General features: G+C 44.5%; 1 protein-coding gene across 1 annotated transcript in view; it reads right to left on the bottom strand.

The window, feature by feature from the left end:
* LOC133141767 (interferon-induced very large GTPase 1-like) overlaps nucleotides 1-15,989 on the bottom strand; it is an 83,538-nt gene that overhangs the window by 10,308 nt on the left and 57,241 nt on the right. Inside the window, 7 exon segments of the mRNA XM_061262481.1 lie at nucleotides 81-223; nucleotides 1,353-1,677; nucleotides 2,427-2,571; nucleotides 4,757-4,832; nucleotides 5,015-5,251; nucleotides 5,346-5,480; nucleotides 7,914-8,020. Of these exon segments, the coding sequence (XP_061118465.1) occupies nucleotides 81-223; nucleotides 1,353-1,677; nucleotides 2,427-2,571; nucleotides 4,757-4,832; nucleotides 5,015-5,251; nucleotides 5,346-5,480; nucleotides 7,914-7,973 (1,121 nt within the window). The 5' untranslated portion in view covers nucleotides 7,974-8,020.

The following is a 15,989-nucleotide window of genomic DNA, read 5'->3' as shown; positions in this document are numbered from 1 at the left end:
GTGGGGGTGGGGTGTATCTGTAGGAGGTGGGGTGAGGGTGGGGGGTACCTGTAGGAGGTGGGGGTTGGGGTGGGGTATACCTGTAGGAGTCAGAGGCGGCCGTGGCTTTGTAGGATGTTTGGAAGGCTTCGGGGGGTATGTAGCTCAGCGTGCCTCTCCCCTCCCCCTGCTCCCCCACACTGGACATACTGCGCATCAGTCGGGCCAGACCAAAATCTGTGATCTACAGAGAGAGAGAGAGCCTTTCATTCTAGAGACACTTCAATGCTAAGAGCACACATCTGCCCAGAGAAGACCGGATGTGCAACCATCATTAGATTGTGAATCTGTGAGCTACAGAGAGAGAGAAAGAGAGAGTGATCCAGCCCAAAGGTGTATGAGAGATGAACCTCAACATACTGATGCACGGAATAGCATTGCTAGCACAGGCTATGCTAAGGACAGGCAGAGATAGAGGAAGCCTGGGACTCGCCTTGGCCCAGAGGCCTGGAGAGATAGAGGAAGCCTGGGACTCGCCTTGGCCCAGAGGCCTGGAGAGATAGAGGAAGCCTGGGACTCGCCTTGGCCCAGAGGTCTGGAGAGATAGAGGAACCTTGGGACTCGCCTTGGCCCAGAGGTCTGGAGAGATAGAGGAACCTTGGGACTCACCTTGGCCCAGAGGCCTAGAGAGATAGAGGAAGCCTGGGACTCGCCTTGGCCCAGAGGCCTAGAGAGATAGAGGAAGCCTGGGACTCGCCTTGGCCCAGAGGTCTGGAGAGATAGAGGAACCTTGGGACTCGCCTTGGCCCAGAGGTCTGGAGAGATAGAGGAACCTTGGGACTCGCCTTGGCCCAGAGGCCTAGAGAGATAGAGGAAGCCTGGGACTCGCCTTGGCCCAGAGGTCTGGAGAGATAGAGGAAGCCTGGGACTCGCCTTGGCCCAGAGGTCTGGAGAGATAGAGGAAGCCTGGGACTCGCCTTGGCCCAGAGGTCTGGAGAGATAGAGGAAGCCTGGGACTCGCCTTGGCCCAGAGGTCTGGAGAGATAGAGGAAGCCTGGGACTCGCCTTGGCCCAGAAGCCTGCAGAGATAGAGGAAGCCTGGGACTCGACTTGGCCCAGAGGCCTAGAGAGATGGAGGAAGCCTGGGACTCGCCTTGGCCCAGAGGTCTGGAGAGATAGAGGAAGCCTGGGACTCGCCTTGGCCCAGAGGCCTGGAGAGATAGAGGAACCTTGGGACTCGCCTTGGCCCAGAGGTCTGGAGAGATAGAGGAAGCCTGGGACTCGCCTTGGCCCAGAGGCCTGGAGAGATAGACGAAGCCTGGGACTCGCCTTGGCCCAGAGGCCTAGAGAGATAGAGAAAGCCTGGGACTCGCCTTTGCTCCGAAGCCGTGGTCCAGCAGCACGTTGCAGGGCTTGAGGTCGAGGTGCAGCAGTGGGGGGCAAAGCTTGTGCATGAAGTTCATGCCAAGAGCCACCTGATGAGCCAGGCGGAAGGCCAGGGGCCAGGGAGGGGGGCCCCTCAGCCTCTTCAGGAGGGACTCCACAGACCCCCTCTCCATCAGCTCCATCACCAGGCCCATCTGACTTGAGAGCCACCTGCCAGGGGGCACCCCCCGGTACACCCCAAAAACACGCACCACATACGGGCTCCCACCCTGCCGCATGAACTCAGCCTCCTTCTGCAGAGATGCACTGGAACTGAGAGGGGGGGGGGAGGAGAGAGAAGGAGGGAGGGGGAGGGGGAGGAGAGAGAAGGAGAGAGGTGGAGAGGGAGGGGGAGGAGAGAGAAGGAGAGAGAAGGAGAGAGGTGGAGGAGAGAGAAGGAGAGAGGGGGAGAGGGAGGGGGAGGAGAGAGAAGGAGAGAGGGAGGGGAGGAGAGAGAAGGAAAGAGGGGGAGCAGAGAGGGGGAGGAGAGAGAGAGAGGAGAGAGGGAGGGGGAGGAGAGAGAGAGGAGAGAGGGGGAGGAGAGAGAAGGAGAGAGGGAGGGGGAGGAGAGAGAAGGAGAGAGGGAGGGGAGGAGAGAGAAGGAAAGAGGGGGAGCAGAGAAAGCAAAGGAAAGAGGGAGGGGAGGAGAGAAAGAGAGAGGGAGGGGCAGGAAAGAAAGAGAAGGAGGGAGGAGACCGAGAGGGAAGAGATTTTTTAACATTACTTAAAATCCATGTTTCCTGCATGTGTGTGTATGTGTGTATGTGATTGTATGCGTACATGTGAGTGTGATTGTGTGTGTATGTGTGTGTGTACATGTGTGTGACTGTGTGTACATGTGTCTGTGTGAGTGTACATGTATACATGTGTGTGTGTGTGTGCGTGTGTGTGTGAGATTGTGTGTAGATATGTGCGTGTTTATGTGTGTACATGTGTCTGTGTGTGTATGTGTGTGTGTGTGTACATGTGTACGTGTGTGTGTGTGAGATTGTGTGTGTGTACGTATGTGTGTGTGATATTACCCATCATCACAATGCAGTAGTTTGATTGCCACCTCCATCCCCAAATCTTTGTGTTTGGCCTTATAGATCAGTCCGAAACCCCCAGAACCAATGACAGACCAGGACTGCAGTTTGCAGTCTTCAACCAATCCAAAATGCTGCATTTCTAGAACAGAAAGACATTAAAGGGGCAGTTCACCCAAAAATGAAATTTCCACTTATCCAGAGTACTATCTATCCAACCAGATTGTTTCACTGACACAAATGTTCTAGACAATTAACACTTTGCCCCAGAATGCTGGTGTACTAAACTTCTGCTTGCGAGGACACAGTTGAGACCTGGCAATCAAATAAATAGTTCTGGATTAAAATGGGCATTTTTGAGCCGTGTTGATGTTTGCGAGTAACTGTCATTTTTGGCACATTGATTCCCAGAAAACAAGCGATTCCTAGAGGACTGTTATGTCTGCATCTAAAGAAGCAGTGAAATCTCATCTCAGCAAAACTATCTGAGGGATAGATAGGACACTGGATGAGTGGAAACATGCTTTAATTTCATTTTTGGGTGACCTATTTTCATGATTAAATGTTTTAACTTGTATAAACTATAAACACTTCATATTTCATTATATGATTTGTGTACTTATACAAGTAGATAATGATGAGTGAACTGCATTTAAAAATTCACGCATGAACTCAGTTCACTTTATCAATGTAAATGTAAATCTTAAGCTTAAATCATAAGCTCATTAGGAGAGGGCATTGTTTTGATTGTTGGTGCCAGAAATGGTGGTTTGAGTATCTCAGAAACTGCTCCTGGGATTTTCACGCACACTAGTCTCTACAGTTTGCAGAGAATGGTGCAAAAAAACAAAAAAAACATGCAGTGAGCAGCAGTTCTGGTCAGAGGAGAAGGGCCAGACTGGTCAAAGCTGACAGGAAGGTGACAGTAACACAAATAACCACACATTACAGCAGTGGTATGCAGAAGAGCATCTTTGAACACACAACGCATCAAACCTCAGGGGTACACAACAGGGGCCGATCCGTTTCAGGATTTTTTGCCAACTTCTGGTATTAATTATTAAATTGACTCAATCATATCTTATGGCACCGCTAGGAATTGTGGGCCCCATGAAAAAATACCCCCTACCCCGTTTTTACCGTCATGATAAATCTTATGCCATGAAAACACATGTAGGGCCGATGTATTAGGGAAGATATTTTCTCACTGCCCTGTATGCCATTTCTCAGAGCAATGTTATGGACAATAGGTGGTCAACACCATTCTTCTTCTTGCAGAAATCAACCAGAAGCCATATTTCAAAAATCTAATATAATTTTAATTATAAATATACAAACGCTATATATAAATAAACCGCACATATATATGACATTAATGGCATTTGGCAGACGCTCTTATCCAGAGTGACGTACAACAAAGTGCATACTCATAACCAGGGATAAGTGCGCTGAAAGACCCTAGAGGGAAGTACAATTTCAACTGCTACCTGCACAACAAAGATAAGGACAAGGGCCTATTTATTATTATTATTTATTTATTTTTTTTAAACCGCAACACACAAATGTATGAACAAACCCCTTAAACCCCTTAACTAGCTTAACTAGCCCTTAACTAGCAAGAAAGACAACAACTAAGGTTCACAGGGAGGTAGGGAGGGACAGGGAGAGGTGCTGCGTGAAGAGGTGCGTCTTCAGTTTGCGCTTGAAGATGGGAAGAGATTCTACAGTTCTGACCTCAACAGGGAGTTTGTTCCACCACCGTGGAGCCAGAACAGACAGTAGTCGTGAGTGTGAGGTGGAAGTTCAGAGAGGGTGAGGTGCCAAGCGGCCTGTGGAGGCTGAACGAAGAGGTCTGGCAGGGGTGTAGGGTCTGATGATTTTTTGTAGTTAAGCTGGGGAAGACCCCTTAACTGCTTGGGAGGCTAGCACCAATGGAGGGAAGTAAGCAGGGGGGTGACGTGAGTATTTGGGAAGGTTGAAGACCAGACAAGCTGCTGCATTCTGGATAAGTTGGAGGGGTCTGATGGCAGACGCTGGGAGGCCAGCCAAGAGGGAATTGCAGTAGTCCAAGCGGGACAAAACCATCGCTTGGACCAGGAGCTGGGTTGAATAGGGGGTGAGAAAGGGGCGGATTCTCCGTATGTTGTATAGGAAGAACCTACATGACCGGGTCACCGCTGCAATATTCTCGGAGAGGGACAGTCTGTCCATCACCACATCGAGGTACCTTGCACTGGGTGATGGTGTAAGTGTGGTATCCCCTAGGGAAATGGAGAGATCCAGATGGGGAGAGGTAATGGCAGGAATTAATATAATTTCAGTCTTACCTGGGTTGAGCCTTAGATGGTGGTTGTCCATCCAACTCTGGATATCACTCAGGCAAGCAGAGATGCAGGCTGAAACCTGTGTGTCAGATGGTAGGAATGAGATGAAGAGTTGGCTATCATCCACATAGCAGTGGTAGGACAGACCATGTGCAGTGATAACAGGGCCAAGGGAACGAGTGTAAAGAGAGAAAAGAAGCGGGCCAAGGACTGAGCCCTGGGGAACTCCTGTGGCAAGGGGCTGAGGTGTCGATAACGTACCAACCCAGGCAACCTGGAAGGAGCGACCAGAGAGGACTCAATCCAGTCCACGGCTGTGCCACAGATCCCCGTTGCTGACAGGGAGGACAGGAGGATGGAGTGATCCACAGTGTCGAAGGCAGCAGAGAGATCTAGAAGAATGAGGACAGAGGAGAGGGAGGCTGCTCGTGCGGCATGGAGTGATTCACTGACGGAGAAGAGCGCGGTCTCTGTCGAGTGGCCAGATCTGAAGCCAGACTGATGGGGGTCCACCAGGTTGTTGTTAGAAAAGAAAGAAGAAAGTTGACTAGAATCATTCTATGGTTTTAGATAGAAAAGGAAGAAGAGATACCGGATGATGGAGAGCTCCAGGCTTTTTTAGCAGCGGGGTGATGTGGGCCCTCTTGGAGGAGGATTGAAAACAGCCAGAAGACAGGGAGGAGTTGACAAGGGAGGTGACAAATGGGAGAATGTCAGGTGTGATAGTCTGGAGAAGAGAAGAGAAGAAGGGATAGGGTCAAGGGCACAGGTCGTAGGGTGGTGGGAGAGCAGGAGTTGAGAAACATCAGAGTCTGTAAGGGGAGAGAAAGTGGAAAAGGAAGGGATGTGCCTAGAGGGGGGGAAGGGCACCGAGAGGGGGGCGGTGGTTATAAAGGATCTGCGGATGTCTGTGACCTTCTCATCCCCTCTCCCATTCTGCACTGGTACGTGCAGGTCACATCCATCTGTTAAGGGAGATGTAACACGCAGGTCACATCCTTCTGTTAAGGGAGATGTAATGTTCAGGTCACATCCATCTGTTAAATGAGATGTAATGTGCAGGTCACATCCGTCTGTTAAGGGAGATGTAACACACAGGTCACATCCGTCTGTTAAGGGAGATGTAATGTTCAGGTCACATCCATCTGTTAAATGAGATGTAATGTGCAGGTCACATCCGTCTGTTAAGGCAGATGTAACACACAGGTAACATCCGTCTGTTAAGGGAGACGTAACATGCAGGTCACATCCATCTGTTAAGGCAGATGTAACACACAGGTCACATCTATCTGTTAAGGGAGATGTAACATGCAGGTCACATCTATCTGTTAAGGGAGATGTAACATGCAGGTCACATCGGTCTGTTAAGGGAGATGTAACGTGCAGGTCACATCCGTCTGTTAAGGGAGATGTAATGTTCAGGTCACATCCGTCTGTTAAGGGAGATGTAACGTTCAGATCACATCTGTCTGTTAAGGGAGATGTAACGTGCAGGTCACATCCATCTGTTAAGGGAGATCGCATGTGCAGGTCGCACCCTAGACAGTCGGTGGAAGATGACCACACAGACAAACTTGATGACATGGCGCTACAGTGCCCCTTAGTTGAAAAAGGAGGACAGATACAGTATGCACCATTCAGCCATTCAGCAGATCATGTGGGATTCGATGTATCCAGATGAAATGGACCCGTCAAAATTGGAAGGAGAAGAGCCAAAGGAAGGAGAAAGTGTACAGAAGTTCCTACACACATTCCAACACAAATGGAGAGAAGAGACAGGAATTCCCTGCAATGCAAACGCCACCGCACAAAACTTGTTTAAACTGATGGTCAGAAAGGGCCTGCTGCAACCAGTACAAAAAGGGTGGACCTGGTGGCAGGGCTAATGAAGATGGAGTGGCCAATGTTCTCAGAACACATAACTCACCTTGTGGAGCAACATCGAAAGGAGAAGAAAGATGCAGATGAATAAAGTGAGCTGCTGGCCAGCAAGGTTACACGGCTACAGCTGGGGAAACTCGCTAAAGCTAAGAAAGACAAAGACGGAAAATAAAGACACAAGGCCCAGTGGTGCGAGCTGAACAAGCTCAACCCAAGTTCAACCATTGTGGCTCCAGTGACTGCAGCAATGCCTCAGGTGCAAAACCCCCAAACGCAGATGTCGATTCCAACAGCTGCCCCAGCCCTGCCAGTCCCACCCGTACATGAGTACGTTAATCAGTCTGGAAGTGGTTATCGGCCCCCACAGGGCAGAGGGGGAAAGGTGCGGAGCATTCCGGCAGGGTGGGGGGAGAGGCTCACCTGGAGAGCTGGAAAATTGGGGACAAATGGGCAAAGCGTTGCAACAGGGAGGTCTACCCGGACAGCCGTTAAACTACTCCAATCAAGGACCACGAGGGTCAGAGAACCAACCCAGGGAGGACGTGTGTTGGGGATGCAACCAAACCAGGCATCCAATTGTCCAACCAACCCATGGACAGGACCAGCAGCAAACCGGCAAAGTTAGGGATGCCCAGAGAAGCTGGAGGGAGATTAATGTTTCTACACAACCACAAGAGGAACCCACCATACCAGTGATTATTCATCAACAAGAACACCAGTTCATGGTGGTGGACACAGGTGCCACTTACTCATGCATTGGGAAAACCAACTACAGTATTGAAATACCCCACAAAAGAGACTGTGAACATGGCCCCTATAAACAATTGGATTATGCTTAAAGATGCAGTTCACCCAAAAACTAAATTGAAGTATGTGTCCTCCTACCCAGAGTACTATCTATCCATCCAGACCATGCCACTGAGATGTGACAAGGTTTCTCGATTTCACAACTATTTTAGATGCAGTGATATAGTGGCCCTCTATGGACCACTCCTTCTCTGGTAATCAATGTGCCGAAAATGTACATTTGAAAGATTCAACAGCAATGTCTCTTTCTAAACACAACGGCACAGTTACCCCAGAGTACTTGGGTGCTTTGGTGGAAACTTCTGCCCGCATGGACACAGCTGGTGAGTTCCAGCAATCCGAGAAATTGTTCTGGATGAAAATGTGCATTTTGAGCTCTGTTGATGCTCCAGAGTAACTGTGGCATTATATTTGGAAAGAGACGCTTGTGTTGAGTTTTTCTAATGTTATTTATTGGTGCAGCTAGGCTTACCTGGGACAGGCGTCCTTCCAGAGCGCTGATCGTAGGCACATTCACTGCAGAACCTGTCATTCTGCCCACATTCCCTCCTGCACTGGGGGCACTCCATCCTCCTCCCTCTGGGCAGAATCACACAGTTACAGTTTTAGTTTAGTAATCTTGTATTTTAATGAATACATGCTAGCCATTTTAGTCTAACTCATTGAAGAGTAAAGTGCTCAATTCACTGTAGTAACTATTTAGATCAGTTCTACTCATCATTGTCAACCTGACCTTTGCTTTACAAGGCAAAAGCCTTATCTTATCAAAATCTATATACTCACTGAGCACATAATTAGGTATTTATTAGACTTATTTTTCAGACTTCTACTGCTGTAGCATATACACTTTGAGTTTTGATGCGTTGTGTGTTCAGAGATGCTCTCCTGCTCTCACTGTTGAAATGTGTGGTTATTTGCGTTACTGTCACTTTCTTGTCAGCTTTGACCAGTCTGGCCATTCTCCTCTGACCTCTCTCATTAACAAAGCATTTCTTCCCACAGAAGTGCTGCTCACTCGATTCTAGCTTTTTCCCAGGAGATCAGCCGTTTCTGAGATAATCAAACCACCCTGTCTGCAACAACAATCATTCCACTCTCAAAGTCACTTAGATAAAAAAAAATTCCCCATTCGGATGGCTGATGTGAATATTTACTGAAGCACCTGACCCGTATCTACATGATTGTATGCATTACACTGCTCCCCTAATTGGCTGATTAGATAATCGCATGAATAAGTATGTGTAAAAGTAAAAATGTTCCTAATAAAGTGCTCAGTGAGTGTATAGGATTACCACTCAAGGAGTCTAGCTGTGGAAGAAAAGCATAAATCCCTTCCAAGAAAAGTATGCCAGAAGTGTTTTTACACCAGAGCAAGCTTGGGATGGTTGAATATGAATTCAACCATTTATAAAACAAAAAGTGTGCAGTCCAGTGCAAAATCCTGAAAATATATGTCTTTGTCCCAAACATTATGGAGCTCACTGTGTATGTCATATGTGTTGTTGTGTAGCAAAGCATTTAGAAAGCACAAAGCATCCATAGTATTTAACACACAAAGCATTTGTAGCCTGAAGTACAGTGGGAGCTATAATTATTTGATCCCTTGCTGATTTTGTAGGTTTGCCCACTTACAAAGAATGGAACTGTGTAGAATTTTAATCATAGGTACATTTTAACATTGAGAGACAGAATATCACAAAATAATCCACAATAACAACATCATATGAATTTTATAATTTAATATATTTTCACATTAAATAAGTATTTGATCCATAGAACAATAGACTTAATACTTGGTGGAGAAACCTTTGTTGGCAAGCACAGAGGTCAGACGTTTACAGATCCTCTCCAAATCCTTAACGTTAAGAGGCTGTCGCTTGGCAACTCGAAGCTTCAGCTCCCTCCACAGATTTTCGTTGGGATTTAGGTCTGGAGACTGGCTAGACCACTCCAAGACCTTAATATGCTTCTTTTTGAGCCACTCCTTTGTTGCCTTGGCCGTATGTTTTGGGTCATTGTCATGTTGGAAGACCCATCCACGATCCATTTTCAGTGCTCTCACTGAGGGAAGGAGGTTGCCGCCCAAAATTTCCTGGTACATGGCCCCATTCATCCTCCCCTCGATACGGTGAAGTCGTCCTGTCCCCTTAGCTGAGAAACACCCCCAAAGCATAAGGTTTCCACCTCCATGCTTCACAGTGGGGATGGTGTTCTTGGGGTTGTACTCAGCATTTCTCTTCCTCCAAACGCGGTGAGTCGAGTTGATGCCAAATAGCTCTATTTTGGTCTCATCTGACCACATCACCTTCTCCCAAGCCTCCTCTGGATCATCCAGGTGTTCTTTGGAAAACTTCAAATGGGCCTGTACATGTGCCTTCTTCAGCAGAGGAACCTTGCGTGCACAGCAGGATTTTAATCCTTCACGGTGTAGTGTGTTACTGATGGTTCTCTTCGTGACTGTAATCCCAACTGCCCTCAGGTCATTAACAAGCTCCTCCTGTGTAGTACTGGGCTGATCCCTGACCTTTCTCATGATCATTGATATCCTACGAGGCGAGATCTTGCGTGGAGCCCCAGACCGAGGGAGATTGGCGGTGACTTTGTGTTTCTTCCATTTTCTAATAATTGCTCCAACAGTTGTTAACTTCTCACCAAGCTGCTTGCTTATTTTCTTGTAGCCCATCCCAGCCTTGTGCAGGTATACAATTTTGTCCCTGATGTCCTTAGACAGCTCCTTTGTCTTGGCCATGGTGGAAACGTTGGAATCTGATTGATTGTGTGGACAGGTGTATACAACTACATAATGATGTAACGAGTTGACACAGGTGTTTTGGGTAATGAATTGAGATTAGGAGTGCTTCTTAATGGAAAACTAACTGGTCTGTGGGACCCAGAATTATTGCTGATTGGTAGGGGATCAAATACTTATTTCATGCAAAAATACGATAATAAATTTATAAAATTTATATGATGTTGTTATCGTGGATTATTTTGTGATATTCTGTCTCTCGATGTTAAAATGTACCTGATTAAAATTCTACACAGTTCCATTCTTTGTAAGTGGGCAAACCTACAAAATCAGCAAGGGATCAAATAATTATTGCTCCCACTGTATGTATAATAAGCTGTGAATGAATCCAAGGAGTGCACTCGTTTCATTTGCCTCCCATGCCGTACACAAAGTCCTGTATGTTCCCAGGCTACAGTGCTAGTCTGAACTAGTTTCTCTGTGTTAGCCAGCGCTACAAACACTTTTGATTTAGCGTCACTTACCAGGAAACTCAGTTCACCTACAACATTTTTCGACAAAAGAAGAAGGAAAAGTGTGAATCTTATCCATTTACTGAAGCTCCAAACTGGGAGTTTCCTGGACAAGGACACGCTCAGTTCACTGTATTCACTTTGTACGATCAAGTCTACCCATGATCAACCTGACCATTGATATATATGAGGCAAATAAATCTGATCAAACTAAGGTTAAGGTACATGTTAATGATTATCTCTCAGGTAGCCTAACTGTGGAAAAATTAGATGTTTGAAAGAGCTTACATTACATTACAATACAATACAGTATAGTTTAAAGCAAGCTCTGGATGATTCCTGCCATGTCATAAAACACACCGCATCAATAAGGGAATATTTAAAGAGGGGATTAACTGATTACCCAGATAAACTCCTATTTCTGTTTATGAATAAATGCATCCATCATTGTGCCAAACCACACTTTAAAATGCATGCAAGGAATATATGTCCTTGTTATTTCATTTTTACCTCTCACTTGAACGATGTGTTGCACACTTGAATAATGACACTTTGTGATATCCAGGTGCTCATATTTTATTGTATTCTGCAACAACACATGAAAATATTGTTAGCTGAACTGTAGTCACGATAAGCAGCTATGATACGCTTCTGCTTTCATTCACTCTGACATGACTTGCTCTGCCCTTACAATATTTTTTGATGATCAGATAAATGATCACATTATAATATATCATAATATAACATATATTATATTACTATACAACCATTACCAAAACAAGAAAATGAAATAATAACAATGATCCAGCTATTACTACTATTAGCATCATGTTTTATAACATTCACGGTTTAAATTTTATGCTGCAACATTACCAACACTACGCCTTTAAACCCAGAAACAACAGCTAACTCCCAACTTCACTAGTCTAACGTTATTCTCCGTGGCTATGCTAACAAGCTATCGTCGTCACTTTCATTCCTCTCCTAAACATAAACACCTGACATTCAGCATGAGATAATATAAACCATAAGTTCTAAACAGTACTTATCGTGATGTCATATTACTTTCTCACCTGCAACAACACATGAAAATATTGTTAGCTGAACTGTAGTCACGATAAGCAGCTATGGTACGCTTCTGCTTTCATTCACACTGACATGACTTGCTCTGCCCTTACAATATTTTATGATGATCAGATGATCATATTATAATATATCATAATATAACATATATTATATTACTATACTACCATTACCAAAACAAGAAAATGAAATAATAACAATGATCCACCTATTACTTCTATTAGCACCATATTTTATAACATTCACGGTTTAACTTTTATGCTGCGACATTACCAACACTGCGCCTTTAAACCCAGAAACAGCCAACTCCCAACTTCACTAGTCTAACGTTATTCTCCGTGGCTGTACTAACAAGCTATCGTCGTCACTTTCATTCCTCTCCTAAACATAAACACCTGACATTCAGCATGAGATAATATAAACCATAAGTTCTAAACAGTACTTATCGTGATGTCATATTACTTTCTCACCTGCAACAACACATGAAAAAATTGTTGGCTAAACTGTAGTCACGATAAGCAGCTATGATACGCTTCCGCTTTCTGCGTTTATTCACACGGACATGACTTGCTCTGGCCAAGGTAGAGCGCGTGTCCATGATATCCGGTGTGACTACTGCCACCTAGCGGCTAGGAGTGGTATGCGAAGAACAGTTGCAGGCAAACTGTGTCCGAAATACTGTTTGAACAACCAAAGAAATAATCAACGAACATTAAAAAATGCACTATGGGGGTATCATAAAAAGCAATGCACATTATGAACAAAAAGCATATTATGAACAAAATTATAAACAGTACCACATTCCATGGCGCTACAGATGCACTCCTAGAAAAGACACTGATCTTAAATGTTTGTGACACACAGTATATTCACTGTGCTTGTAGGTGGTACATGTAACACACAGTATATTCACTGTGCTTGTAGGTGGTACATGTGACACAGTATATTCACTGTGCTTGTAGGTGGTACATGTAACACACAGTATATTCACTGTGCTTGTAGGTGGTACATGTGACACAGTATATTCACTGTGCTTGTAGGTGGTACATGTGACACACAGTATATTCAATGTGCTTGTAGGTGGTACATGTAACACACAGTATATTCACTGTGCTTGTAGGTGGTACATGTGACACAGTATATTCACTGTGCTTGTAGGTGGTACATGTAACACACAGTATATTCACTGTGCTTGTAGGTGGTACATGTGACACAGTATATTCACTGTGCTTGTAGGTGGTACATGTAACACACAGTATATTCACTGTGCTTGTAGGTGGTACATGTGACACACAGTATATTCAATGTGCTTGTCGGTGGTACATTTGAGGAGGGAGGTGAGGTAGTCCAGACCACATCCATACAATCCTGACAGATGTGAAATGTGTGTTATTATAGTTATTTACATTACTTTGAATAGATATTTGGTGCATGGGTAGGGGATACACCGTGTATCATACTCCCCTTTGTGATAATCTCAAAACTTTCAGCCACTTTACAGTTAGGCTGGCACAATTTACACAACTTACAAAACTTATACAACTTACACAAACCTTTTTCTAACATCACAGAAAGGAAGTAAAACCAGTCTGAAGTTATTTAAAATTCCTTAACCCAGATCCTTAATCTTAATTTATCTTATTTTGTTTTATTGAGAAGGAGATAACCATGGCACATGTACAGTTGTATGAAACAGCCACTGCAGCCATGATATCCAGAAAACCCAAAAATTCCATCTGAAATGCAGTTTGTGATGATTTGTCAACTGTTAATGTAAACTCTTATGATGAATACAGCTTATTTTATTAATCTTCCCTCATACTAAATGTGCAATTTGATGTAAGGTGAAGACATTACCTTTGCATAGCCTGATACTACGTACATTGTTTGCTCATGTTTCCTATTCTTGTACCGTCACAAAACTGAATGAATGAGGTTTCAGAAATTAAGATCTGTTGTGTGTTTGTTGTCTATGTGGTGTTTTCATATTTTCCCACACATATTTAAATCAAGCCTTTATGAGTATTGAAGTAATTAAAGTTATTTAAGGTGATTAAGTAATTAAGAGCAGAAATCTTTGTCTTCCTCTGGGCCTGTTTCATGAAGCAGTCATACCGAGTTAGCTGGATGACTGCACAGAGTAAAACCCAGAATGGCTTTTTTTTTTTTTTACTTCAGCCCATGTTCCTGATTTGGGAGGGTTCATGGCAGTTATCCAGCTAACCCAGTAATCCTGTCTTGTGAAACAGGCCCCTGGAGTAAGAGATAACTCTGAAAAGCAGCCGATATTTCTGTTGATTTTGCCTGCTCTCCAGAGGTAGGTTGTGGAAAGAACATGCAGATTTCCATCATATGGAGACTAAATTGAACTTGATGTCCTTAATAATCTTTTCCAGGTAAGTGAATATTGACCAAAGATGAATCCCGCATTTGTTTATTGGATTTAGCTGTTTTCACGTTCAACAAACAAATAACCCCACCAACAAAAAGTATAATTTCTAAAGGCAATACATTCAATTCAAGGTTGTATTAGAACGAATAATGACAATAACTTAAAGTATTGTGTGGCCAGTGTGCTCATTTACACTTCCACACTGAAAGTGAATGCTTAGACAAAAGCATCAAAACCTTAACATTTGTAACCATGCCTTAAACAAAGGCAAACATTTTCTTCTTTGTACTTTGTTTGCAATTCTGCAAAACACTACACAGTTTCCTACATTAGACACTTTGAAATATCTTGCAATCATCGGAAAAACACCTCATATTCAAAATGCAAAACATACCTGAAATTGGCACCCACACACACATGAAAACACTTATACGCTAATTGAACACCAATCAGTCTGAGCCTCAGCATTACAAATAGACCTCAGGTACGCTCACCTCTTTTGTGAGAACATTGCAAACATGAAGGCAGTGAGAGCGAGAGGATGAGGATGAGGAAGAGGAAGAAGATGAGGAAGAGGAAGAGGAAGAGGAGAAGGAGGACGACGAAGACAAGAACAGAGAAGGGGACCAGGCAATAGACGGAGACATATTTTCGACAATATTAGGGCCACTTTGGTGGACCATGTCACAAATCATGAGGGAGGCTGGGCAGAGACTCCAGCCCAACCTGAGACACTACACAGTAGCATCCATAATACAGACATTTAGACTGGAGAACTGGTATGCCTTCAACTTTCTACACAAGACTGTACCCATGTAATTGTTGCACATCATTCTGCTTCACAGGACAATACAATGTAGTCCTAAAATATTAGGTCTGTGCTCCTCAAAAAAATAGGTATAGTGCGGTGAAGTACATGTAATGAAGTTTTGATGTTACTGTGTTACGACCTCCTGAGGCTGGAAGGCAACGTCTGTTCACCCATGAAGGGGAACTGGTCATTGTCACTAGAGTTGGAAAACCACAGCATCCACCTACATCGACTACAAGAGCAAATCATCACTGATCACACAACATTCCATAATCTGAACCGTGTCAGTATATCAAAACTCTGCTGCATGATGACCAAGTCAAAGACCTTCACTATGACTATATGCAAGTACGTGTCAGTGTACTATAGTACAGTAATGGCAGTAGATTGTACCCTATTGGCACTGCATAGATACATTCAAAGCAGTATGTGACCTAACCAGGTTGCTTGTCCTTTATTAGTTTTCAGGACTTTGTAAGCCAGTGAGAAGTAACATTTGGTCTCATGCGCAGGTCAGCTTGCTGACTTCCCCCTCCCGGAGCATGCATTGTTAGCCCCCACCTTTTGGCACACATGCCTGTGGGGGAGAGCTAGAGAAGGATTCCTGGAGCCCCCTTCTCTCACATTCCTGACAGGTTAGAGTACAGGAATACTGGAGATGGCATAAAGATGTTTCATGATAATCCCAGGTCAGAATATAGTATATAATGTTTGGTGTTATTCTGATTGGTTCAGTGCGACTGGTGTAATGGTCTAGTTTTTGTAACAGTCTACCTTTGATATCATAACCATTCAGGAGCCGAGGGGAAACTGGGCAAAATCTGTCTCTGTAGAAGCCATGTGTTTTAGCCCCCTGACCACTGCCTGGTGGGCCTGGCTGTAAATTACAGATGGATGACTCACTTTTAGGGTCAAGAACTAAGGCCTGGATTTCCTTGAAAACATTGTCCATGTGATCCTTATATTATTGCATTAAGTCTTATGTAATGGTAACAGGAATT

The sequence above is a fragment of the Conger conger genome, chromosome 12, assembly GCF_963514075.1.
Source record: "Conger conger chromosome 12, fConCon1.1, whole genome shotgun sequence".
Classification (NCBI taxonomy): Eukaryota; Metazoa; Chordata; class Actinopteri; order Anguilliformes; family Congridae; genus Conger; species Conger conger.
The sequence above is the reverse complement of the archived record's forward strand: the minus strand, read 5'-3'. Positions and strand labels throughout refer to the sequence as shown.